The sequence below is a fragment of the Microcebus murinus genome, chromosome 9 (assembly GCF_040939455.1).
Source record: "Microcebus murinus isolate Inina chromosome 9, M.murinus_Inina_mat1.0, whole genome shotgun sequence".
Lineage (NCBI taxonomy): Eukaryota > Metazoa > Chordata > Mammalia > Primates > Cheirogaleidae > Microcebus > Microcebus murinus.
In genome coordinates, this window is record NC_134112.1 from 92,214,192 (window position 1) to 92,241,126 (window position 26,935).

A 26,935-nucleotide genomic window follows, 5' to 3' on the forward strand; every position below is an offset into this window, starting at 1 on the left:
GGGATGGGAAGAAGAAGAAGAAGAAGTAGGCACAAAACATCCCGAAAAAAGAAGTGCACTATTTAAAATTAATAGTGATAGAAAAAACAAGGAAGAAAAAGACAGGTAATCTAAAATAAACACTGGTAAATCAACAAGCTAAAATACACCAGAAATAGCCAGAAGAAGAAATATTTTGCAAAGCAGTGGCTAGTCTCAGAATCATACGAACAACAACAACAAGCACCTGCTACTTAACAGCCAGGAATGATGCCTGGTCTTGAGTTGGAAACTGATCTTCAAACTAACAGTAAAGGACACTTTTGAGACAACTATGAAACTTCACATAAAAACTGAATAGTAGATTAGATGAAAATGCATTGACAGGAAAGGATGACGATCATTAATTTTTAAAAAGGTAATGAAACAGAATTTAAAGTATATGTTTTAATCAAAAAGAATATGTCTATGTACACATTCATATACAGAGAGACAGAAAGAGAGGTCTAGAGAGAAAGATCTAGAAAGACTATCACTAGGGTCTTAACAGTGATAACCACTGTCTGGCAGTAGTCTGTTGTTTTTATTTTGTTTTTTCGTTTATTTTCTAAACGAAATAAATTTTCTATTTATATTTCTAAAATATATATGTATTGTTTATGTTAGTAGAAACGGATATAAAATATTTTTAAATGAATACAATATAAATGTTATATTTATGGAGTTCGGATAAAAACTTTCCTTCTGATACCAGGAAGTATTTTTGCTCAGTGACATGAAGCAGCAACAGGACAATTATGAGTCTGCAAAGGGATCACGTCACAAGAAGGTTGCAGATGGGGGATGAAAAACCCTCATCCTTTTGCTACTCCGATGCGACCATGGGCACCAGGCTCCTCTGCTGTGCAGCCCTTTGCCTCCTGGCCACAGGTGAGTCCTGAGCACAAAAGGAGAATCCTTGTCCTGTGTTCGCCAACCCGCAGCTCCAAGACTTTTCCCTCATCAGTGTCCGTCCTGGACTTTGTCCATAGCTTCTGTGTCCTTCTCTTACAGGTTCTTATGATGCCAAAGTTACCCAGACGCCAGGACATCTGATCAAGGAGAAAGGACAGAAAGCGAGCATGGATTGTACCCCCCAACAAGGACATAATTCTCTTTACTGGTATCAACAGAGCCAGAATAAAGAGTTGGAGTTTTTGGTTTACTTTCAGAACAAGGAACTTTTTGATCAAACAGAGATGCACAAGAAGCGATTCTCATCTAAATGCCCCCCAGACTCACCCTGCACCCTGGAAATCCTGTCCTCTGAACCCGGAGACTCGGCACTGTACTTCTGTGCCAGCAGTCCATCCACAGCGCTGAAATGTCAGTTCCTCCTAGCTCACAAACTCATCACGGACCCAACTCAGGAAGCAGGTGATGTGCTAGGTTGGAAGGAAGTAACAGAAATTAACTGGAGCTAGCTTCAGCCAACATGGGATTTAACACAAGGCTACAGGGTGTTTAGCAGGAGTCAGGAAGTGATGGGCAGGCAATTCTGCAGAAGCCCCACTTGGGCCAGGCTCTGGAGCAGCTGTCTCTCCAGCTCTCATTTTTCTTCAATTCTGGCTGCTTCAGGCTTGCCCTTCCCTGGGCACTGTCTCTTTTTGTTCCAGTCCTCGGGGTGAGAATAAGATGGTCACTAGAGTTTGCAAATTCTGTTGTCATCATTCCACCACACTCATAAATATCAGCCTGGCTCTTTCTTTTTGTTATTACACATAGTTTTTATATTTATTTTTTTTCTAATCTTAAGAACACTTCTGCATGCATAAGTTTACATATATACATAAGAAGAAATATAAGTTCATGTACACTTATAAGTGTACATAAGTATATAAGTACACTTACAAGTATTGCTTTAACAGAATAATTTGCATGCTTTGTTTACTTTCTGAATCAAACTGAATTATATATGGCATTCTAAATGCATTCTTCCTGGTATGCTGTATATTTCTTTCTGTGCTCATATGTGGAAGACTTTTTAAAGTTTTGTTTTTATTTCCCTGTTAAGGGAGAGTCTTTGTCTTTGGGAGTTTGTTTCTCCAATTTCAATAGATTCAAGGGGTACAAGTGGTTTTTTTACCACTTGGACATATTGCACAGTAGTACAATACAGCCTGGCTCTTTCTAAGCTTTTGTTTAAAATCCCAGGAAATAGTACAGACTGCTCAGGATATATGTGTGAACCTTCTCATGGAATGCTCAACTCTAGCCACGTATGTACGTATGTCAAATCACATAAACGTTACGTTACTAGGGATTTGATTCTGTCTCACAATTTTCTAATCAGCTCAAAATTAATGAAATGCTCCACTTTTCCATATGCACATCCAGTTTGTTGCTTCTGAATGAGACATGGTACACCACCCCACTGCTATGGGAATAGACACCCAGTTTTCCTCCTATTTCCTTCCAGCATTGGAAATTCTTGAACATGCCCCTTCAAAGACCTGTGTGTTCACTTCATAGGATTACGTACCAGGAATTATGATTGCTGAGACATGGAGTACTGTATATATTTTATTTTATATATTTAAATACCAGCAGAGAGTTCTTCAGAATCACTGTATAAGTCTAAAACTCCACATAAAAGTTCATACGGCTTTCTCCTATATCCGAATATCTCCTTATGGCATTATCCAGTAATGTTCCCAGTCTAGCAATGTAAAGAGATTCCAATCTCTTTTCTTTCCCTTTCGAAATGCCCTAAGTGTTTACCATAAAGATGCTGGTGACAACTTAAGAAAAAGTAAATAAAACTGGGAGTTTATCAGGAAGAGAGAGAGAGAGGTGAGGGAGAGATTAATTTATACTACCATACTAAAAATGGCAACAATCTAGAAAGCTGGAGAACGCCCTCTTCTTCTTTCCCTTTTGCATTTGTGTTTCTCTAACAGCTAATGGGTCTGAGCACTTCTTCACATGATGCTAGTCCTGCATTTCTGTTCTCAGAATAGCCTACCCATACCTTTGGCAATTTTTCTATTGGGAGTTTTATATTTTTCTCAATGATTTATAGGAGTTTCTTAGATATAAAAGATATAAATCCCTTTCTAAAAATTTTAGACATTGAAAATACCACCTGATATGGTGCCACCTCTGTCCCAGACTTCAGAGAATCAGCTGATGTGGGGAACAGGTACCCTCTTACCTTGAGCAGGTGCATGTTATTTCCGTTACATGAATCCGGCCTCTATTACCCACTCCCACTTCCCTGGGCGTCCAGCGTGCTGTCTCCCCTGTTATTACTCATGTCTTTAAGTAGACAGGAAAGTTGCTCACCGTTACTGTCCCCAAAACTACTGTCACCCATCAACAATCCCCTTCATCCAGAACTGCTGAGAAAAATGCTTCACTCCATTTAGCTGGGCTTTTTGTTACCTGCGGTAAACTTCATTCAAATAATTTTTATTGCTTTTTTTCTAACTGGATTATGCTGTCTGGCTATTGCAAAGGGCAGTCAAACTTCACACATTTTCATTAAAGACTTAATATCTGCCCACATACTATCTCGTTTAGGGCCAAATTCCATCCATTGCAAACACCAATCTCATTGAGCTCTCGGCATGACAGCTGATCCATTTTAAGTCCACAAATGCTGACAGAGCTGCTTCCGTTCACTGAGGGGTAAAAGTCATTGAGAAACTTTCGGTTCACTACATGGAATTTCAGTCTCTGGGAAAATAGAAAAGAATAAAATAGAGCCATAAAAATGTATTTTGAAGAATGTGTGTACTGATAGCAAATTATAGATTATTTTCATGAAAAACATGAGAACATTATGTTCTCTTTTGGAAGTTATTTACCATTGGATAAATTAAAACAAATTACCGAGGAATTTAGGGAAACAAATAAATTTAGGGAAGCAAATGTTAAATGCATCCAAAAAACCATCAGGGTTTACCATAAAGATAACAACTGAAGAAAAAAAAATCAGACCAAAATAGAATAGCAAATGAGAAAATATGAAGAGGAAGAAATTTCATATGAATGTGAAAAGAAATAATATCAATGAAAAAGTGTTTGAGACACTTAAAAATGAATTATGTTGCTCAATTTGATTAAGAGCATAGTCAGAGGGTTACTCTTATAAACCACTTATTATAATAGTGTCAGTTTGACAGCGTGGATTCAGAAACTTAAGAATGCTTTTTGAGGGGCATTTGGCTCGAGGTCAAAATGGATAGTTGTTTCTGCACTTGTTCTATTTCCATAAGCCACGCTAAAACTTGGCCAAAAGTTTAGGGCAACAGGCACCACAGGTCATCATCACTGGGAAGGAGGAAACATAGAAGAGGAGTTCCACCACTGTCCCAAGCCTCTGCCGTGGGGCAATTTCTGGGCTGCGGCACAAGGATTGGGAACCCAAGCAGGGCACAGTGGTCTTGCTGGGGTAGGGAGGCAGAGATGGAGTTCAGGGCAGAGGAGGTGGCTGGTGTTTGTAGGGGAAGCTACTATCAATAAGGAAGCTGTGTGAAATAAGACCTCCAAACATTGCATGGGGTCCCCTTAAGTCTTTGGCCAAATACTAAAAACAGATGCAAAGAGAAAGCAAAGCCCCCACAAGGCCCGGCAGACAGTGGTTTCTGGGTAGCTATGAGAGGAATGGAGATCCTGGCAGCTGGCTAATGCGGAGACCCATTATTCTGTCCACTTTATATGTGTTTGAAATTTTTAGAACAAAAAGTAAAAGTATTATAAAAGAAGACTTTACCAATTTGAGATGCAGCAGGATGGATTAGTGCAGGATGCCGTGGTGTGCCATGGTGTGCAGAGCCAGGGCAAGCACAGACCTGCAGCAGCAAAGCACCAACTGCAGATCAGTCAGACGAGGTTTTGCACTATTGCTGCCGCTGTTCTGTGCTTGTAATTTGTTACATTGAAATAGTGAACGCGTTCCTCCTGAAATCAGGAACAAATTACGTTATGATATAATTACCTCTTTTATGAGTCAAATTATGAGTGACGATGTTAAGTAATTCTTGGAAATACTGACCCACATTAAATGAACACCTTCCTGCAATAAGTCAATATTTTCAGGAAAGATCTATGTCTAGAACGTTGACCAGAAAAGCTGGAGCCATTAAAGAACAGGGTCAACTTGGAACAAAGTTAGTAACTCTGCCCTTCCTAAAAGAAAGAAACGGCCTCAAAATTTATAGAGAATATATTCAAATTGCATAGTTCACCAAAATATGAGTGAGAATAAATGATTAAATGCAGGAAGAAGAAAAAAAAGGCATAGCATCATAACATTCCAGTGAGACTAGATTCCCTTCATTTGAAAGGGTTCTGAATTGTCTCCGTCGCCTGTTTTACCGGGAGGCTGATGCTCCGTGGAACAGCTGCAACCTGAGAAGAGGGAGAGAGACAAGTCTCTGGTAGTTCTCAGTGTACAAGCAGGAAGAAGACAGGAGCTAGACGAGTTTCAGCATCCGCTGAGAGGGTACGTCAGCCAAAACTTCATCCTTCTCTAAGGCTCAGTAAGTTGGGAGGGAAATGATGTCACTGCCTGAATCTTTCCAATTGTCTGTTTCCATGCCCTGCTTCACCTAACACGCAGAGCTGGAACCACGTCCATCCTGCCTCTCCCTGCCATGGGCTCCATGCTCTTCTGCTGCTTCACCTAACACGCAGAGCTGGAACCATGTCCATCCTGCCTCTCCCTGCCATGGGCTCCATGCTCTTCTGCTGCATGGTTTTTTGTCTCCTGGGAACAGGTGAGTTTGGGAAACAGACAGGGAAAACCTGTCTTAAATTTTACAGGTCCTGGATCAAGCTTCTCCCTAGAGACTGCAGCAAGAGGACCCTTCCTAGGCTCTGACTCCAGCTCCTGTCTTATTTCCCCACAGGGTCCACGGATGCTGGTGTTACCCAGACTCCAAGGAATAGAATTGCAAATTCAGGGCAAAGCATTCTGCTGGAATGTTCTCAGACTCAGGATCATGACAGGATGTATTGGTATCGACGAGACCCAGGACTGGGGCTACGGTTGATCTACTATTCCCTTGGTGTCAACAGTACTGACAAAGGAGAGGTCTCCAAAGGGTACAGTGTCTCTCGAAAGGAGCAGGCAAAATTCTCCCTGTCACTAGAGACCGCCTTCCCCAATCAGACAGCTCTGTACTTCTGTGCCAGCAGCTATTTGCACAGTGCTCCTTGGCCACCTGCTGTCTACACAGAAAGACAGGCACACGGGCAAGTCACTTTATCAGAAGAGCACAGAAGCCTTCCTGGGTGTGGGATGTAGAATACTTAGCTTTGAGTGATCCTATGCAGGGTGAGCCTCAGTCTGAATTAAGGGCCACTTTAGGTCAATGTCCCCAGGCCACGTGATGACCCTGAAACCACAGGCTACAATGAATCTCTCTCTCCTGCCTACCCTCTCTATTCTAGTGGGCTTGCCCAGTCGTGACCTTTTAGGAGAATGAAGCTGAGCCTTGGATAACAGCTCATGATTCTCAACAAGAGTATTTCTTATGTGCTCAAAAACAATATGATTTTTGCAGTTCCTTTTTCATTATCTCCACCCACTTTGCAACATCCCTGCCTTGTTCTGTTCCCACTGGCAGCCCCCTTATCTTGCCCACCCCTCTCTGCCCCAGTTCCTTCCTGCTCAACTCCACCATTTAGCTCTATACTTGGTTGCCTTTACACTAAGAACAAACTGGCCAGGTTTTCTTCCAAAACTTCCCTGGAAGTAAATTTAATTATTAAGTCTGACAGAGAGGTGAAGTTCAAGTACCAGAGACTGTGATCAATAAAAGTAATCTTTCACCTACTGTCCCACACTTTGATGTCTGGGAGATTAATTTTAACCCCCAGGTGCAGGTAGCCTTGTATTATTATCTGGATATACTGAATTTCAAAAAGGAAAAATTCCCTCCCCCTAACAAGGCGCTGAAGCTAGGAGCTCAGAGACGCCCCTTTCTCTCCAGGCACTCGATTAATCCCCTGGCTCCCTGTGGTGAGGACCCTCCTAGGAGCCAGTAAGTCCCAGACACGAGAAATACTCGATCAAGGACTGCCAGAGCGTGAGGTAAAGGTTTCCCTGAGACTGGAGCTGACGGTGTATCACGTGCTTTGTCTTTTTGTCCCACTGGTCTCAATTATTTTGGCAAAAGAATCCAGAGGACTTGGTGACTGCTCAGAACTAAAACTCCAGCTTGTCCCATTTTCACCTGTTCCCATCTGAAAAGAATCTCACTGTTTTTTTTTGTTTTTTTTTTTTCAGTCTCCTTTATGGGTTCTATCTCATCTTCACTTTCCCTTTGAAAAACAACTTTCCGCAGGGTTTTGTTTCCTGTTTTCCATGCACATTTCATCAACAGTCTTACCTGCAATAATTATTCTCCACTCATGAGCTATTAAGCTATTAAGTGTTCCGTCTAATTGTCTCCTAGACGTTCCTAATAGATTTCCCTGGGATTTTTCCTTCTGCCCTCTTTTTTCTCAATATACATATTTCCCTTCAACTTTTCCACCCATAGTCGTGACAACTTTGGTAAGTTCCTGACTGGTCAGTCCACCTGTCTACTGGACACTTCCAGCTGGCTGTTCCCCAGGCAATTCACACTCAAAGAATTGAGTCTTGAGTTTCCTGTCTCCTCATCCCTACCTGTACCCATTCTTGCCACATGTGTTTCTGTTTCTGTGAGCAGAACAGCCATTCTAGGTTCCTCTTTCCTGTTAGCTCTCACATAAATCAGTTTGCATTTCTGTATGCCACATTGTCATAGGTTGGATTCTTGGAAACAGACTTTAGAGGGAGATTAGTGTGTGGGGAAGTTACTGGAAAATACTCTTGCAGTCCACACAGGAGGAGGGGAAAGAAGAAAGCAGGATTGGGCAGAGGGAATGGTCGGGCTATGCTTCAGCCTCAGCAACAGCCTTACCTGACCCCACAGAAAGTTCTGAACCTGCAGCCTCCTTTAGCATCATCCCAAGGCCAGGGGCCAGGTCTTACCCCCACTGTCCTTGCAGCCACATCATTTTATATGGGTCACTCTGAAAAGCGATCACGAGTGTGATGGGAAAGAGGTGTCTCTCCAAAACACCTATGTTCATCTGATTCAGCCACTCCTCTCCTCCCTCACTGCTTCTACTTTAGTTCAGGCCCTCAACATCCATCCCCTAGAAGAAAATGGAACACCTCTCCCTAGTCCACCAGCCTTTTTCCTCCTCTGCCATACTCTGTCTCACACACTGCCACCAGCTTCATTGTGTCCGACATGCCTCACACAGCACACAAAGCCCTTCATGAATGATCCTCTGACTAAAAGTGTGGCCAAATTTCCCACATTCACTCCAGCACTTTAGACTCGAGCTTGACTGAACATTTTCCCCAGACAGGCCAAGCTGAATCACACAGCTGTGCCTTTGCAAAGGCTCTTTCCTCCCTCTGAAATGGGCCACTTCTCAACTGCTGGGCTAAGCCTTGCACATCCTTTAATGCTCAGGTCAGTGATAAGCTTATCTATAAAGGCTTTTGTGTCTCCTATAGACAGAAAAGACTCAGCTTCTGGTCTCATCTCTGTGACAGCTTATGCATTCCAAAGCCACCATCGTTATTATGTCTTTTGCATTTCTTTTTAAACTGGCTCTTCACATGGAGACTATATATCCTTTAGTTTGAGAGTCGTCTCTCCCATCCTGTATCCCTGGCCCATAGGACAATGTCTAGCTTAGTAAAGTAACAGTAGAAGGAGGGAAGGAAGGAAGGGAGGGATGGAGGAAGGAAAGAAAGAAGATAGAAAGTAGATTCAAATATGTCTTCAAGTATTTCTCCAGGATTTTCTTCCAAGTGACATATTTCCTGGCTTCTGGTGCTTGTGTATTTAAGTCCTCCACACCTCCCACCTACAAGTCCCTTTAACACAAAGAAAATGAGTTTGGTTAAGAGATGACTTGAAAATGAGAAAAGGGATTTTACTGGACCAAAAATATGGAGAGACTTATGTAACGATTATTAGCTGGTATTACTATCTGATGGTATCATAATATATGATAGGGAATTAGGGCAAAGTGAACCATAATCCCAAACATACATGGGAGAATGGTCATAGGGAAATTAAAGCTGTTCTCCTAATGGAGTCTGTGTTTGGGGACATGGAAAGGAGAATGTATCTATGCATGTGTGTGGCATAATTGTTTTGTTTTAATTTTTAACAAACTTATATATGCTTATATTGGGGTGGGTTTAAAAATATATTTTAGTTATAGTATGTGATAATTTCCATTCACACCCAGAGTTCTAGTTTTGGTATTACAGGCAAAGAAACAGAGTTTGGATCAAGGATGACATGCTCTATTTGACGGCCCTCAGAACTTCCAGATGCTGGGACAGTATACAGTCGGCCCTCGGTATCCATGGGGTCACCATCCACAGATCCAACAAACCACATATCTAGAATATTAAACAAGTATATATAACAATACAACAATAAAAAATAAAAGACAATACATTCTATAAATATTTGCATTGTGTTGCGTGGTATCAGGTATTATAGGTAATTTAGAGATGAGTTAAAGTATACAGGGGAGCATGTGTGTAGTTTATATGCAAATACTACACCATGTTATATAGGAAACAAACATTTGCTGATTTGGGTATCCATGATGGAGGGTGGTGTCCTGAAACCAATCTCCCATGGATGCTTGTGGACGACTGTGTTGAAAACATGGTATAGAAGTTCATAAAAGGCACTTGGTGTGGGATTCAGATGTGAGAGTAATTGCATAAAAGCCCCACACCTATGCCCTTTGGTCAGTGTCCGTGATTCTCTAGAATCAAACTCTATCTTGTAAAAATAGGAACCATGATGTCACGGACTATCCTTGGCATGGCAGATTAAACCTCAGAGATAACTCCACTTCCAGGTGGGGCCAGAGACCTGAGCTAGGCGATATTTATCCCTTTTTGGGAAACCAGCACCCTCTGCCTTTCTTTTCTCTGCCTCTTCTGAAGACAGGTGAGCCCTATGCTATGATACTAAGTTTTAACTTAGCATTTCCATGTTCTGGTTCCAGATTTTTCCATCCTGGCTGAATATTAAGACTTCACTTTGTCTTTTGTCTTTATTGATAACTCTTTCTCCTACAAACTTCATTAACACTGTAAAGACTACAGGGTTCTGGAAATTAAAGAGGCTCCAATGAGAGAGGATGTTTAACTGGACCAAAAATATGTAGAGACATATGTGATAATTCTTGTGTCTTTAATTGCAGACTTTTAGTAATTTTCAGCACCTCTCCAGAGACTTCCCTAGGTAAATCAGAAAGGTGGTCTTTGGGAAAAGACTCCATTGTTTTCATTGATAAAAGGCTGGCCATGTGTGAGAGTTACTCCTGCACTGGTCAACAAGGGGTGGACAGTTCGCGTTTGCCTGCAAGTACCCCTTCATCTGAGTAGGACCTGCGCCTTCTCATATCCACTCCCAACCCAAGGTCTACCCCTTTTGTTCTGCTCTTTCCTTAGTCACTTCTACCGTGAGGTACAGATTTACATCCAGGCATTGCCGAAGACTTTCATCAACTCATCACTCATCCTTAAATCTTCTCACACTTAGAACATCTAGAGGCCTCTCCTCTCTCCTTCCTGTTTCTTTAGAACTCATTGTCATCTTCACAAATCTACCTCCTTCACCTTTCTTCAGCAGGGGCAATAAAATTTTTTTTTTTTTTTGAGACAGAATCTTGCTTTGTTGCCCAGGCCAGAGTGAGTGCCGTGGCGTCAGCCTAGCTCACAGCAACCTCAAACTCCTGGGCTCAAGCGATCCTCCTGCCTCAGCCTCCCGAGTATCTGGGACTACAGCCATGCGCCACCATGCCCGGCTAATTTTTTCTATATATATTAGTCAGCCAATTAATTTCTTTCTATTTATAGTAGAGACGGGGGTCTCGCTCTTGCTCAGGGTGGTTTCTAACTCCTGACCTCGAGCAATCCACCCGCCTCGGCCTCCCAGAGTGCTAGGATTACAGGAGTGAGCCACCTCGCCTGGCCTAAAATTTTATTTACCTTTTCTTTCTCAACACTTCTTGTTAAGATGAGACCAGATTTCATAGTAAAGGCTAATGACAAATGTCATTAATGATGTAAACGATTACCTTCGTCTTAAAGGAACCTCTAATGGGACAAGAGTATTTCGGGATTTGCCAAGTCATAATCGTTGTATCCATATGAAAGAGCAAGAGTACGCAGGAGCCTACATGTATTACATGCAAAATACAAAACACTGACTAAAGACCTGCCACTCAAAGAGTGAGGAGAGAGTAGTAAAAATCCAAACTCCATGATGGTATGATGCAACAGGAATTTTAGTTAATGTCAACTGTGGATCTTAGTGAACTGAGGCAAAGGAAGTAGACAAAGATAGTGGGAATTCTGGGATTAATCTTTGTGACTCACAATAAAAACCAAAGACTTTTCTGGATGGAGAAAAGGGAGAAAAGAGGAGAGCACTTGGTTTGGATGTTGTATATTGCAACAGCTACCAAAAAATTTTAGTCAACGTTACCAAAACATCGATTGGCTTGTGTTTTCTGTTCTGTCATGATTGACAGTGGAGTGAAAGGAAGATGAACCTAAACTCATCTTAAATCATCTTAGGTGGAGCCTATATTGACAAAGTTGATGAAGTCTGAGCACCAACTCAGTGAAAACTGAGACTGAGAAAGTTGTGTTATTATCTATAATAATATTATATTTACTGAGAACTCAGTGAATTCCAGTTACTGCTCTAAGCCCTTTACATGTGTTGTCTCATTTTATACTCACAGAAAGTTCTCCTGGTCCCTGCCCTGTGGAGCCACTGTGTTTTTGGGTTATTCTTTTGAATGTTCTTCCTTTTTGGCTTTGCAGAGTTCATTCCTACTCAACCTTCAGAGCTCAACTCAAACATCACTTCCTTTCCCAACCTTTCTAATTTGGCCAAATCCTGCTGTTATAGGCATTCAAAACTCCATAGTTTTCATGTTCATAACTTTTAAAATAGTTCAATGCTTTGTAAGAATAGTAAAGACTTGAGTTCAGATAAATAAGAAAAATGATCAAGCCTACTTTGGATGAAGGAAGCGAATAAAAATATTAGTCCTTTGACGGGTAAAGAGATGTAGATAAATGTGTACTTCAGTAGGGTGGTTGTGGGACCCCGGCAGATTGCAGGGACTGTGTCATCGCACGTTGACCTCATCAAGAGCCCATCCTGCATCCCAGAGCTGGGAGACACCTTCTCCAGTCCTAATTGTGTCTTACTATTAGGATCCTCTGCTATGTGGGCTTTTACCTTCTGGGGCAGGTAAGTCACAGGCACAGGTTGTTCCAACGTCAAGAAGGAACGTTTTCTCGGTGTTGGGTTTGCGCCTGGCTCGGCACCAAAGCCCATCCTGAACTCTGCCGCCGATTTTTATCTCCTCTCATAGACCTCATGGATGCTGAGACCGTCCAGACCCCTAGACACTATGTTCCAGGGACAGGAAAGAAGATTGCACTGGAATGTTCTCAGACCATGGGCCATAACAGTATGCAGTGGTATGGACAAGATCCAGGAATGAAACTACAGCTCCTCCATTACTCACATGGTGTTGATAACACAGAGAAAGGACAGCTTTCCTTTGAGTCACAGCCTCCGGAATAAGAAAGGAGCATTTTCTCCTGACCCTGGAGTCCCCAAGCGCCTCACACACCTCTCAGTACCTCTGTGCCAGCCCCGACTACACAGCACTACACCGGCTCCTACACTGTGTGCAAAAAGGGTAGTCACTAAGGTAAGGAAGTCCCGCCTTCTGAAACCTTGTCTTAAACTGCAGGAGCCACTGAAAAATCTTCCCAGACTCCTCAGCCTTGAGGGACTAGCGTGGTCTGAGTGACAGTGTGGACAAAAGACCATCTCTGGGTCAGTCCAAGCTGGGCAATGGCCCAGCTCCACAGGCAGGGCTGACTGCTTGCGTCTAACTGCTTCTGTTCAAGCGAGGCTCACACAAATTGTGTCTGCCTAGATAACTGTGATAATATTTGACAGTTGCCTTATTGTTGCCTGAGGAAAGTCCTTGTCAGCTGAGAAACAGGAAAAGGCTCCTTTGTCTTTCTTGCAGCCTCTCTCTGTCTCTGGGTCATGGTTCCTTCCTCGTGTTAGACTAGTTCATTCACACACAGCCTCTCCTTTCTGAACCCCAGTTCCTCTCCCTACGACTTCAGGCCCTCCCTCCACGACTTTGAACTTGGAATAATAGAAGGACCTGAACTAATTATTTTCACTCCTCTTCTTCTAAATTAATGTAATTTTTGCTAAATCTATGTGAGGCGTAAAGAACAGAGACTACGGTTGCAAAGGAAATTCTCTAACAACTTCCCTGGATTCAGGCCTAGATCTCTTTGGCGACAACACTGACCACTGGGAGGACAGTGTGCACAGAGGACACTGGGAGTAGACAGAAAGAGGCCTCTTCTGACTTGGAAATGCTGACTCTTGGGGGCGTGTTCTTGATCCACACAAGAGCAGTCCTGGGACCTTGAATAGATCTATGTTGTACAGACAATGGACAAAAGTGTAGGCTGTCTACCGTGGGGCCCCGTGTCTCCTGAGAACAGGTAGGTGCTGAGCTCAGATGCGAAACCTCTGTTTTGAGGCAACCAAAGAGTAAAGTCACAGAGTCTTTGTCTTGGTTTTGCCTCCCTAACAAAATGACCTTGCCATGTTAGAAAAGGATCTAGAGAACATAGTATGTGTTTGATTGTAAGAATCATTGCTTGTTAATTGTCTTTTCTGTTTGTCTTCTACAGTACTATCCAATCTTCAGTCTTCGTTGTGGGCTCTCTTTATTCTCCTTTTCCTTATTTTGTTCTGATTTCTGAATGTTTTATTCTTTTCTTCCTAATCTACCCATACATTTTAGACAATATCAGACAATCTGTTGCTTGAATGACATCTCTTAGGAGTTTCAAACTGTTCTCTAAACTGCCTGCCACTAGAAAGTTCCTCCTCCATATTTCACAGGCTCCTGAACTTAACTTATCCCCAATGGAGTTCATCACCCACCTAATACCACAAGCTCTGGGGGTGTCTGCCATCCAGGGAGACTCTGTCCCATGGTCATATGTCCTTACCAAATGCCTGAAAGGTCAAAAAACCATCCTTACCCAGCTCAGCCTCAAGCCTTCCTCTCTGGTCTTTCTTCCCAAAGTGATATGCATAATAGAGCCGGCCCCCCATATCCACGAATTCTGCATCCCTAGATTCAACCAACCGTGGATTGAAAACATCTGGGAAAATTTGCAGCTGTACTGAACAGGTACAGACTTTTTTCTTGTCATTATTCTCTACACAATACAGTATAACAACTATTTACATAATATTACATTGTATCAGGTACAATGAGTTACCTAGAGGTGATTTAAAGTATACAGGAGGATGTGCATAGGTTATATACAAATACTACATCACTTTATATTGGGAGCTTGAGCATCCATGAGTTTTGGGAGGTCCTAAAACTAATGCCCCGTGGATACCAAGGAACAACTGTACACAAATGTGATCATGCTGCTGGACCCCTCAAAATTTCTCCACAATTCTCCTTTGTATTCAAGGTAAAATGTAAATATCTTAACTTGGCACCAAGCTATTTTGAAATCTGGACTCCAGAAATCATCTTCATGCTCTATTCCTATCTGGTTTCATCCCAGCAATCCTGAGCTTCTGACCATTTTCTAGAGTTCACATCCTCTTATCCACTTGTGCATTTGCACCTGCTACTCCTCTGCCTCAGTGGTCTACACCCTTGTCTGCAGGGCTGACTCCTACTCTAGCATCTCATTAACTACTGTCCTATAACACAAGAAATCCTAATCAGTTTCAGTTTATTCCTGTTCTCCAAATAGAGGTAGGAGAGGCTCCCTTCATCAACATCCTTCTTATTTTCCTTTTGGGATCATGGTATTCCCGAGGCATTTTGAGAAGGGTCACATAGTATAAATTAGACAGAGACAAAACAAAGCAAAGTCTCTGAGCATGGATGGATGTCACTCCTGCTGGGTATTGTTGAAAGTGATGCTGGAAGCGGGCGCAGTGAAACCCTCCCCAGCCTCTGATGAGAGGAGGATCAAGCTTTAACCCTGGTGCAGACAATGATGAATGCCTCCTGGAAACACGCCGGGTGAATCGTGAGATTCAGAGTAAAGAAATAAGCCACATGTTCACCTTAACAGTTACCATTTATATACGACCAAATCCAAATCTTGCCTTATTATAAACGTAGCAGCATTGATGTTTTCATAATTTTACTGAAGTATAATTTACATGTCATAAAATTCACTCTTTGTATGGTACAGTTCAGTTAATTATAATAAATATATTGAGTTGTGTAACCATCACCATAATTATTTAAAACATTTCCATTGCCTCTGAGAGATGCCTCCTGCCCTTTAGCAGTCATTCCCAAGGCTGGTCATGCTGCCACCCCAGGCAGCCATGTATCTACTCTTTGTCTCTACAGATGTGACTTTTCTGAAAAACTCATATGAATTGAATATTATAATATGCAGTCTTTAGTGTCTGGCTTTCTTTAAGTTTGGCTAATATTTTTGGCCTTCATCCATATTAGAACATATTTCAGCTATGTGTTACAGTTTTATTGCTGTAAATGTTCCAATATATAAATATAGCACTTTTTTATCCATTCACCAATTGTTGGGCACTTGGATTGCTCCAGTTTTTAAGCTATTATGAATAATGCAACTATGGACGTTCATATATAAGTCTTTGTGAAGTTATGGATTTTCATTTTACTTTGGTAGATATTTAAGAGTAGAACTGCTGAGTCACAGGGTAAATACATGACAAATATGACTTTTCACCAGAAACAATGGAGGACAGAAGACAGTGGAAAGGGGGGCTGAAAGAGAAAAAACAGGCCATTGAGAAATCTACATTAAAAAGAAAAGAATTCTATAGAATATAGAAAAGAATTGTATATTCAGCAAAATTGTTTTTCAGAAATGAAAGGGAAATGAAGACCTTCCTAGATAAACCAAGACTAAAAGATTTCATAGCTACTGTACAAGAAATATTAAAGGGAGTGCTCAGGCTGAAAGGAAATGATACTGACAGTAACTGAAATCCACAGCGAGAAACGGAAGGCTCTGGAAAGGGCAAATGCATATGTGAGTAAATGTAAAGAATACACGCACATAAAAGTAATATGTATTTTATACATATGCTGTTTTATATATAAAATTTGAAACTTTTATCATTATAAAATGTCCCTATTTTTCTCTAATAATGATTTTGGCCTCAAATTTTATTTCCTCCAATATCAATATAGCCACTCTAGCTCTTATGGTTACTACTTGCATGCCATATCTTTTTCTATATTTTACTTTGAATGTATTTATATCTTTAAACCTAGAGTGATTTTCACACAGTGAGAAAATGTTTGGATCTTGCTTTTTCTATTTTTTAACATAAAATCAACTCAAAATGGATTAAAGACTTAAACATAAGACCTGAAACTGTAAAAATGACAGAAGAAAACATAGAAGAAAAGTTTCTCAATATTGGTCTTGGCCAAGAAATTTTTAGATATGACCTTAAATGCACAGGCAACAAAAGCAAAAATAGACAAGTGGGATTATAGCAAACTAAAAATCTTCTGCACAGCAAAAGAAACAATCAACAAGCTACAAAATGGAAGAAAATATTTACAAACCATTCATCTGAAAAAGGGTTAATATCCAAAATACATAATATAAGGAACTCAAACTACTCATTAGCAAGAAAACAACCCAATTAACATGTGGACAAAGAACCTGAATAGATATTTATCAGGAGAAGGCATCCAACTAAAGAAATGTTCATCATCACTAACCATTAGGGAAATGTATATTAAAACTACAATAAGATATCTTCTCACAGCTGTTAGAATGGCTATTACTAAAAAGACAAAAGGTAACAAGTATTGGTAATGATGTCAAGAAAAGGGAACACTGTTGGTGGGAATGTAAATTAGTATAGCCATTATGGAATACAGTATGGAGGTTACTCAGAAAATTAAAAATAGAACTATCATATGATCTAGTAATTTCACTTCTGGATATATATCCAAAGGATATAAAATCTATATGTCAAAGAAATATATGCACTCTCATGTTTATTGTAGTGTTATTCACAATAGCCAAGATATGGGATCAACCTGTTTCCATCTATGGGTAAATATATAAACAACATGTGAGATACATACAATATATGTACACATACAGTAGAATACTACTCGGCCCTAAAAAAGAATAAAATCCCATCATTCGCAGCAACATGTGTGGACCTGGAAGACATTATGCTAAGTGAAATAATCCAGGCACAAGAAGACAAATGCTGCACGACCTACTTATATGTGGAATCTAAATAAGTCAAACCCATAGAAGCTGAGGGTAGAATGGTGGTTGCCAGGGACCAGGGTAGGGTGTGGAGGCAGGGGGTTCATGGGAAATAGAGAAATGTTGGTCAAAGAGTACAAAGTTTCAATCAGACAGAAAGAATAAATTCTAGAGATCTATTGTACAGCATGGTGACTATAGTTAATAATAATATATCATAAATAAAAATTGCTAAGAATGTAGATTTTAAATGTACTCACCAAAAAAAATCCTCGAAAAACTCATAAGTATGTGAGATGATACATATGTTAATTACTTTTATTTAATAATTTCACAATGTATACATGTATTGAAACATCACAACATCACATAATAAACAATTTTCATTTGTCAATTTTAAATAAACAAATAAATGAAAATGAAATGGGATAGCTTTCAACTAAGATAGCTTAAATAGCAACATAATATGAATTTCTTTTACTAACAAATTATAGTAATTTTGGCTTATATTGAATATGCATTAAACAAGTGTTTGCATAAAATTTAAATTCAAATTACTCTTTACAGCCCACAGAAAGTCGTAAAAACATGTGTGCCTTACTTTGAGTACAGAAACAAATAGATTTGTGCTCTTAAAGAAAAAAGAAAATTTCTTTTTGATTATACATATACATTTTAGTTTAATACTTGTTTTTTTGCAGAGATGATTTGCCGACCTCTTCATTCTGCCATAGCTGGATAGCCCCACCTTGTGTGTTCTTTTGTCTCCTGGGAGCAAAGGAATCCTAGAAATATTTGGGAAAGTCTTATTCTGAGTTTGCCAGGCCACATCCCCGGTTCCTTTCTAGACACTGAGGCATCAGGCTCTCTCTTCACCTCCTAGGTCCCATGGGAGCTGAAGTCACTCAGACTCCAAGACACCTGACTGCAGAGATAGGAAAGGCGTTCTCAGAATATGTGCCATGAAATTACATTGGTATCAACTGGAATCAGGTTGGAATTAGAGCTGATTCATTGTCTAGTTAACATTGACATTCTTGACAAGAGTTATATTCCTGTTGAAGACTATTTCCCGATAAGAGTAGAAGTTCTTTCCCCCACCCCAACCCCCAGCTCTGAAATCCACAAAGCTCCTTTAGACATCTCTGTACCTCTGTGCCAACAGTTAGTCCACAGTGCTGCACAGACATGTGCTCACCACACAAAAGTGACAGTCACAAGAGGAAGGAGTCCCCACTGTCATGAGGCTCCATCCCATCGGAGAAAGACTCTCTCCTACAAGAGTAGAGAATAGCCCTTTCCAGAGGCCCCAGTGCTCATCTTTCCATGGAGTCTGAGCTGAGTAGGTAATTGTATCAGATTTCAAAAGGCAACATTTCTTTTATTTCCTTGTGTTATACCAGTGGGTACAGAAAGTCAAGAAAACTTTCCCAAATCTATGTCTAGTTCAGATTGAATCATTTCCAATATCTGTGATTAAATTACACGTATTAAGATCCTTGATCAGCCCTTTTTGGTTTTATTGCTCCTCAGATAGAATATCCCCTTTTCAAATCCTAATTGCATTCATCACCAGGCTTTTCCTCTTTCTAGTCCTGATCTTGGCTCTTCAGCTGCTGTAAACAATAGCCCACTCTAAGGCATGTTGCACCATTCATCTCTCCAGTCACCTGGATCCCTAAATGGCACAAGCGTTCTCCCAGTTGCTCTATCCGGAGTCCCAGGAATACCTGCATCTCCTCCACAATACTCTCCTTCCCCATCTGCTCCATAACCACATCTTTACTAAAACCTCTCAAGTTCCACCACTGTTGTTCTACCTTATTGGCCTTAACTCAGGCAACCACTGTATCTCACCTGAATTACTCTAACACCTTCCACATATCCACCTACCTGGTGCCTTACTTCCTGTTCCAATTCAGTCCACTCCCTCAGTTAAAAACTCTTCAGTAGATTTCCACTGACTTCAGGATTATGATCAAACTTCTTTATATCTGTTAACCTGCAAGTTCTTTCTCTCTTTAATCAACATCTCCAAACCCATGAATTCTTAAAATCTTCCATGATCTGGTCCTTGCGTATCTATCTAGTCTTATCAAACTCACCTAGTCTTTACCTATTTCTTGTACACTATGCCCTAATCTTATTCATAATATTTCTGTTCTCCCTGAGCTCCAAATGTTCTTTCTTACTCACTCTGAGCCTTTACTTATGCTGTTCACACTCCCTAGAATAATCTTACTCTCTCCATTTACCTGTACTAGCTAATCCTTCGTGTTTAAGCCTCATACTCTAAGGAACGATGCCTGAGTCTCTGGCTGTGGTAAGCGCCCCTTAGCACCTTACAATTCTATGACTATAGGTTGAGTATCTGCAATCATAGACTATCACACACTTCATTGTTTAACTTGCTAATATATTTTTTAAAAAATTAATAAGATTGATATAAAATATGCTCATTGAGGCCAGGGACTATGTCCTAGGCTTTCATTTTTGTGTCTCCAACATTAGTATAGGCTCTGAATAAAGCAGGTGCTCCATAAATATCCATTGAATAAATGAGTCAACCAGGCTTCCATCAGTTCTTGCCTCCCTAGCTAAGGTATGATCTCAGTTCTGCATACTTCTGTCCCAAAAGTATTACACAAATATTTGAAGGTTTTCACTTTGTGGTACACTGAATAATAAATCCTCCCAAAATGCTCAAATTGGAATCCTTGGAAATTGTGGAAATCTTATCTTAGATGTCTAAAAGGACTTTGCAGGTGGGATTAAGTTAAGGATCTTGAAATGGGAGGGTTATCCTGGATTATCTGGGTAGGCCCAGGATTATCACAAGAGTCCTTATAAAAGGGAGACAAGAGGATTGGAATCAGAAAAAGGAGATGTGACAATGTAAGCAGAGGCTGGAGTGATGCACTTTTAAGACAGAGGAAGGGGCCCAGAGCAGTTGTGCTGTATTTTTACTCTGACAGTGATATTTATAAGGGCAGTTGCAGTGGCTTACGCTGCAGAATTGGCCCGTTTCTATACATGCCACACGACCACAGGTTCAGGGACAGAATCTTCCGACGGGAGTTTCCCAGGGATCTCTGGGCTCAGAGGGGAGCTAATCTCTTGGGAGACTCTCCTCACTGCCACTCGGGGGCCACCAGGGTGGGCATTCACCTCTGCTGTGCAGCAGGAGTCCACCACGCCCTGCTCCTGAGAGGAAGGGAAGGACACAAGGACACAGGAAGTAACCTCTTAAGGGAATTTCAGTTTGGAATTTATTCTCTTTATAGTGTGTAGAGAGTGGCACATTTCATTTTCCCCATCCCAGATTCCAAGCTCAAGTGAACGTACTCGCAGATGCACACGGAAATATACACCCTGACCCCATCCCAGCAGCAGCGCAGCTGCCGCAGAGAGGAAGATGCTGTGTAGCATATTTAACTGCATGCCCGTTGGAAGGCTCACTTTATTCCCTGAGACTGTTCCCTTTGTTGCAAGCAAACTAGTAGCCAACAGGAAGAGAAACTGCTAAACCAAAAATATGTTCAGTTGGGTGAAATATTTATTTCGAAACAGAAATTGTTATAGGAAGACACAATGCTTCAGGATTATATCATAATTCTCCTAAGAGAATTAAGGCTTCAGGGATGATTCCTTCCACATGATAATGAACGGTTTGGAATCACTTAAGATGTGTGTGAATCACTTAAGATGCTGAAGGAAATCAGTTTAGAACTAAGAAGCAGGACAGCTGAAGGCTGGAACCTAGAGAAGGACAAGGCAGAGCTTTGCAGAAACTCCTCTTAGAAAAGAGCTTCAGCAGGAATTCACAGATTAAAGAATTGGCCTTGAGCAAGCCATTTGTTATAAGAGTGCTCCAGGTTTTCAGAAAAAAAGCACAATACCTGGTAATAAAGGATATTTTGAATTTCATGCAGTTGTGGATACATACTAAATGTGGTTTTAGTTTTGGAAGTTAGAGTCAAATAAATTATTCCTGCAGAGAGAAAGCACCAGCAAAACCAAAAGCAAAACAAAACAAAGAATAAAAACAAACCCCCCGAAAGAAAGAAAGAAAGAAAGAAAGAAAGAAAGAAAGAAAGAAAGAAAGAAGAGAAAGAAAAGAAAAGAAAAGAAAAGAAAAGAAAAGAAAAGAAAAGAAAAGAAAAGAAAAGAAAAGAAAAGAAAAAGAAAAAAAACATTGCTAAGTAGAGAGTATTTGGAAAAATTTTTATTAATACTTGAAAGTACATATTTTAATTAATTGATCTGGTTACTTTCTAATTTTGCCAAGTTGCTTAACCTCTCCAGGGGTAGTTTCTTCTCTATAAAATGGAGGGAGTAATATGGGGCTGTCAGAGGTTTAATTTAGCTGAGAAAATACTTGTAAATTGCCAGACGCAATCCCTAGCACAAGAATAAAACTCAATGATAACAATGGTGCTAGCAGCGCTGGCAGTAGGAGTGGGACGACTAGCTGACCATTCTGAAAGCTGAGCCTTGAGAAGTAGTTTCTATGTACTATATGTAGTTGTAACTGCCTAAAACATTAATTCATTTAATCCTCACAGCAACCCTGTAAGAGCCATGCTTTTATTAGTACAAATTACAGATAGTAAAAGTGAGGCATACACAGTTAATTTACTCATCTAAGATGAGCATAGGTAGCAGAACCAATATGCAAATCCAGGTAATCTCTCTCCAGAGCCTTCTGTCTTAGCCATTAGCCTAGTGGAAGTGAGGGTTGCTAAGAAACGCGATAGATGAAGAACTAAGACTGGTTCAGAAAGAATACAAAGGTGTATCATCCAGAAACCTGGAAGAGCAGTTGTTTTTCCTCTGCTGAACTGGCCAGGAGGGGAGCACGCCCAGTGGTGCCCTGGGGGGGAGAGACTCCATCTCTGTCACAGCCTGTGGTCCGTGGGTGTGGGTGGAGACAGTGACGTCACAGCAAACAACCCGGGGGCTGCTGAGAGCTGGAAGAAGCTCATTCCTTCTCCAGTCCTGTGCTTGGTGTCTTGGTGTCAGGCTCCTCTGGGGGATAGCCTTTCTGTCTGCTCAGGGTGGGTGAGACCTTGGAGCATACGGAGAAATCAGGTCCTGGGATTTCTGGGCTCCAGCACAAGCTTCATTTTTTTCCTTTTCCGTGGCCTATACATTGGGGTTCCTGGTGGACATTGTAACTTCTCCATCTGTCTCCTGCAGGCCACCTAGATATTAGAGAGGTCAGGAAGCTAGAGATCAAGAGAAGGATGGGGGAGGGAAGCTTCTCTGGAATGTCTTTAAAACTTGAGTCATTACAGAATATTCTGGTTGACCAAAACCCAACACTGGGCTACAGCAAATACTCGCGTGTTTCTGGCAGCAGTGAGAAAGGAGATGTCCCCGAGGAGCACAGTATCTCCAGGAAGAAAAAGCAGGGTTTCTTCCCAGCCCCAGAGACATCTGCATATCTCTGCGCTAGCAGTTTAGCTAAGGGAATTCACAGCCACGTCCTTAGCTGACTGAGGATTTGAGAAATCATCTTCCTAGAAATGACGCTAAATGACAGAAAGCCACATCGGTGACATTTGATCTTCAGTGCATCTGTGGTGACTAGCATCTCACAATTTCCCTAAAATGCTTTTTTCTCAGAGCAAGCATTATTCAGAGCAGTTACCAGAGGGAGACAGCTGCTACAAGTCCCTGCGTCAGCACTTGTCATACCAATTCCCTCTGCAGTGAGATGACTGACTGCATCAGGTTCACATTCTCTCTGAACATGTTTAGGTACCTTCTGTTATAGTTTTCCTAAGCTTAGATACATATGGTTACTCCATGCCTTCTACCACATCTCTCCACTCCCTTGAGAGCCCAGGGAGAGAGAAAAGACAAGACCAAAAAGGACACAAGTTCTTTGTGGAAAGCATGCACAGATTGTATAGTATCAGTGGAATTGAAGAACACTAGGCTGATTTAAAACATTACAGTACTTTTGGAGTGAAATTTGAAGTTTGGGTATAGGGATAAAATGGAAAGGAATTCCAAGGAAAGTATTCAGAGAAAACACTCAAGGGCCCTTAAAACACTACGAAATTTACCTTAATAGTTTAGTAAACATTCAAGAGGAAAAAAAAACCTATCATATTGAAAAGTATATATAAGGGAAATTAGAAAATTCAGAGAGGCAAAAGAGTGCCATGCTGATTCTTCAAGGGAACAACATAGACAGTTGCGTGGCCTGCATAAATGAGACTATCACATTATGGTAAGTTTAATAGTCTTAATTCTTTTCTGAAGCAGCGTAGGAGGAGGTGCTGTTTCTCTGGCCATGAAGCAGATGAAGAGTGTTGATATCAGAGACTGAATGCATTACAGCACCCGGCATCATTTTGCATCTGACGCTGCCATGAGCAACAGGCTCCTCTGCTGTGTGGTCCTTTGTCTCCTGAGAGCAGGTGAGCCCTGGGCACAGGTGAGGAGTCCCCATTACTGGCTTCCCAGGCTCTAACTACAAAATGTTTCTTCATGACTGTCACATCAGTCTCCTCTCCCCCAGGCCCTGTCTTTGTTGATCACCCTTTCTTCCCCCATAGGCCTCAGGATGCTGTCGTCACACAGTTCCCAAGACACAGGATCACTGGGACAGGGAAGGAATTAACTCTACACTGCTCCCAGAATATGAAGCACTTTGCAACGTACTGGTATCGACAGGCCCCAGAGTTTGGACTGCAGCTGCTCTATTACTCATCTGCTACCAACAGCATCGAAACAGAAGGTGCCACTGAGGGGTATCGTGTGTCTCGAAATAAGATAGACTATTTTCCCCTGACGCTGGAGTCTGCTAGCACCAACCAGACTCTGCGTATCTCTGTGCCAGCAGCTCATCCACAGTGCTGCACGGCCACATCCTCCCCGCACAGAAGAGGGGAAAACCAAGGAGTTAGGGGGTCCCTGCCCTCCAAGTCATTGCCCCAACCAAGAGAGGTTTCTTCACAAGATTTCACCAAAGCCCTGGCCTGACCCTGATATTCCTTGTCTCCCCTTTTCCTGTTCTTTTCCTCCCAGGACACCTTTCCTATTGTAATCCATCTTTGTCCATTGTCAGAGTCCCACTAGACTAGAGGACATCAACACAATGTGAACACTCTTCTCTTAGTCTGTTGTGCTGCTATCACAAAATACCCAAGACTGAGTAATTTATAAATAATATAAATTTATTTCTTTCAGTTCTGGAGGCTGGGAAGTCCAAGATCAAGGCGCTAGTACGTTCAGTGTCTGGTGAGGGCCCCAGTCTCTGCTTCTGAGGTGGCACTTTGAAGGCCCGTGGCAAAGGGCCTTAGCTAGCTCCCTCCAGCCCTTTTCTAAGGCATGGATCACTTCCCCAAAGGCCCCATCTTTTAATACCACCACAGTGGGGACTATGTTTCAAGAATTTGAGAGCTGACATTCAAACCATAGCAACTTCCTAAGGCAAACTTCACTTTTCCCATACAAGTGTAGGGAAATTTTGGTGAAATTGAATTCTGTTCACTCACGTAAAGGAAAAATAACTCTCAGGTTTGCAGAGATCCTTCGAGAGTCTCTCAATGGTCAATCATGTTGCTTAGGAAAATGAGGGGGGTGGCAGCAAGACTTGCTCACACGCGCAATGCCTGAGCAGCAGTAAAAGAGGATGAAGAGGGTGTTGAGCACTTTTAGATTATTTGTGGGCTCAGGATCACCCAGAAGGAGAGAAAGCTATTCTGTGAGCATGTATATGACTGTGCATTAAAGAGAAATGAAATACGTTTGTCTATAGGGATTATTGAGGAGCAGAATCTCACTTGGGCAGATGCAGGTGTGATTTCTAAAATCAATACCTGTGGCCCTGAATTAATGCACCAGAGATGCAGAAGATTTGCTGAGTAGTTCCCTGAAGATGGGTGATAACCACCTACATTAGTTACCTATTGCTGCACATTTAGCAGTTTAAGACAACGCCAATTTACTGTCTCTCGCTTCTGTATCTCAGAAGCCCAGGATGGTGAGCCTGGGCCCTTCTCAGGGTTTCAAATGGCTAAAATCTAAGTGCCAGCAGGCTGCGTTTTCATCTGGAGCTCGGCTTCTCTTCCCAGCTTGCTCCTGTCATTGACAGAATTTGGCTCCTTGTGGCAGCAAGGCTGAGGGCCCCGTTTCTTTGTTGGCTGTCACTGGGGGATTGCTTTCGCTCCTTGAAGTTTCTTTCCAGTTCCCTCCATCTTCAAAGCCAGAAATGCTCATCAAATCCTCCAAAGCTTGAAATTGCTCTGACCTCCCCTTCTGCTCCAGGCTGGAGAAAACGCTGTGCTTTTGGAGAGCTCATGTGATTAGGTCAGGCACACTGGGATATTCCTTTTGCCAAATAATGTGACATAATCACAGGAGTGAGATCTCAGCATATTTTTAGCTTCCACCCATGCTCAAAGCGGAGGGGATTGTGCGTAGGCAGGGACCACTGGCGCTCATTCTTGGAGTTTTGCCTACAGCACCAGCGGAGATAAAATGCCAAGAAAATCAGGAACAGCAATTCAGAGAGCACACAATCAGATGAATTAAATTAAAATTGAGAACTACTCAGGAGACATTTCAGAGTCTTGGCCACACAGTGGAGCAAGTTTTCTTCCTAGTGCTTCGTTAGGGACACAGTGCACACGTGGAATGGACGGGCCTTTGGTGAAAGGGAGCAGAGGGCAGGTCTAGGAAGGAGATGCGAGGAGGTGGACTAGGTCTGGCTCCTACTAGGAGGACACTGGAGACTTAGGACAAGGAACACGAATTGTGTTAGGCCCTGGTTTGACAAAAAAGCAGAAAGATGAAACCAGAACAGTTGTTAACTAAAGGCCAATGGAGTGGGAAGAGCAGAATGTAGCAAGGGCGGAGAGCAATTTTTTAAAAAATAAATGTAGTTGGCAGAGAAAATGAGATATAAAAATAACTTTATCTCCGTGAATTTTATGGTGACCTAACACGGAAATAGTTTTTCTTTTCAGTTGCTTAATTATTTTAGGAGGTAGCACAATCCTTTGAAATTCCAATGAGTAGAAAAACTAATCTCAAGGTGGACCTCAGAAAAACAATAAGTATCAGGCTAAGTAAATATAAGTGTCAGGATCCAGTCAACAGGAGAACAACTAGTGTGACTTTAATTTTGTCACCAACAACTTGGGGACAGCTTCCTGAAGGAGAAATCTGGGATGATCTGGATATTGATTAGTGTCTCAGGACAGCAAATTATTTTTCTTCTTGTGAATTGCCCCAGCCTTCCACAATGAGACAGCAGAGGCAACTCAGGGTAACCTCAAATTATATTTGAACTAAAATGAGCTTCACAGGAATGAATTGCCATGTAAGCCCATTGATGGAGAAAGAGTGATAAGAAAATGAGGAGAGAAAAGGTACTTTCTTTCAGAGTGAAGAATTCCTGAGATGGCGGCAGTCTGTCTCCTTTCTCTTTCCACACACACACGAAGACACACACAGACACACATACACAGTCACACACAGACACACACACACACAGTCACAGACACACACACACACAGACACAGTCACAGA

At 41.5% G+C, this 26,935-nt stretch overlaps 1 gene segment (V, D, J or C); it reads left to right on the forward strand.

Moving 5' to 3' along the window:
- The first annotated feature begins 845 nt into the window (after nt 1-845).
- LOC105873279 (T cell receptor beta constant 2-like) overlaps nt 846-26,935 on the forward strand; it is a 77,063-nt gene continuing 50,973 nt past the window's right edge. Inside the window, 1 exon segment of the C gene segment in view lies at nt 846-909. Within this exon segment, the coding sequence occupies nt 861-909 (49 nt within the window).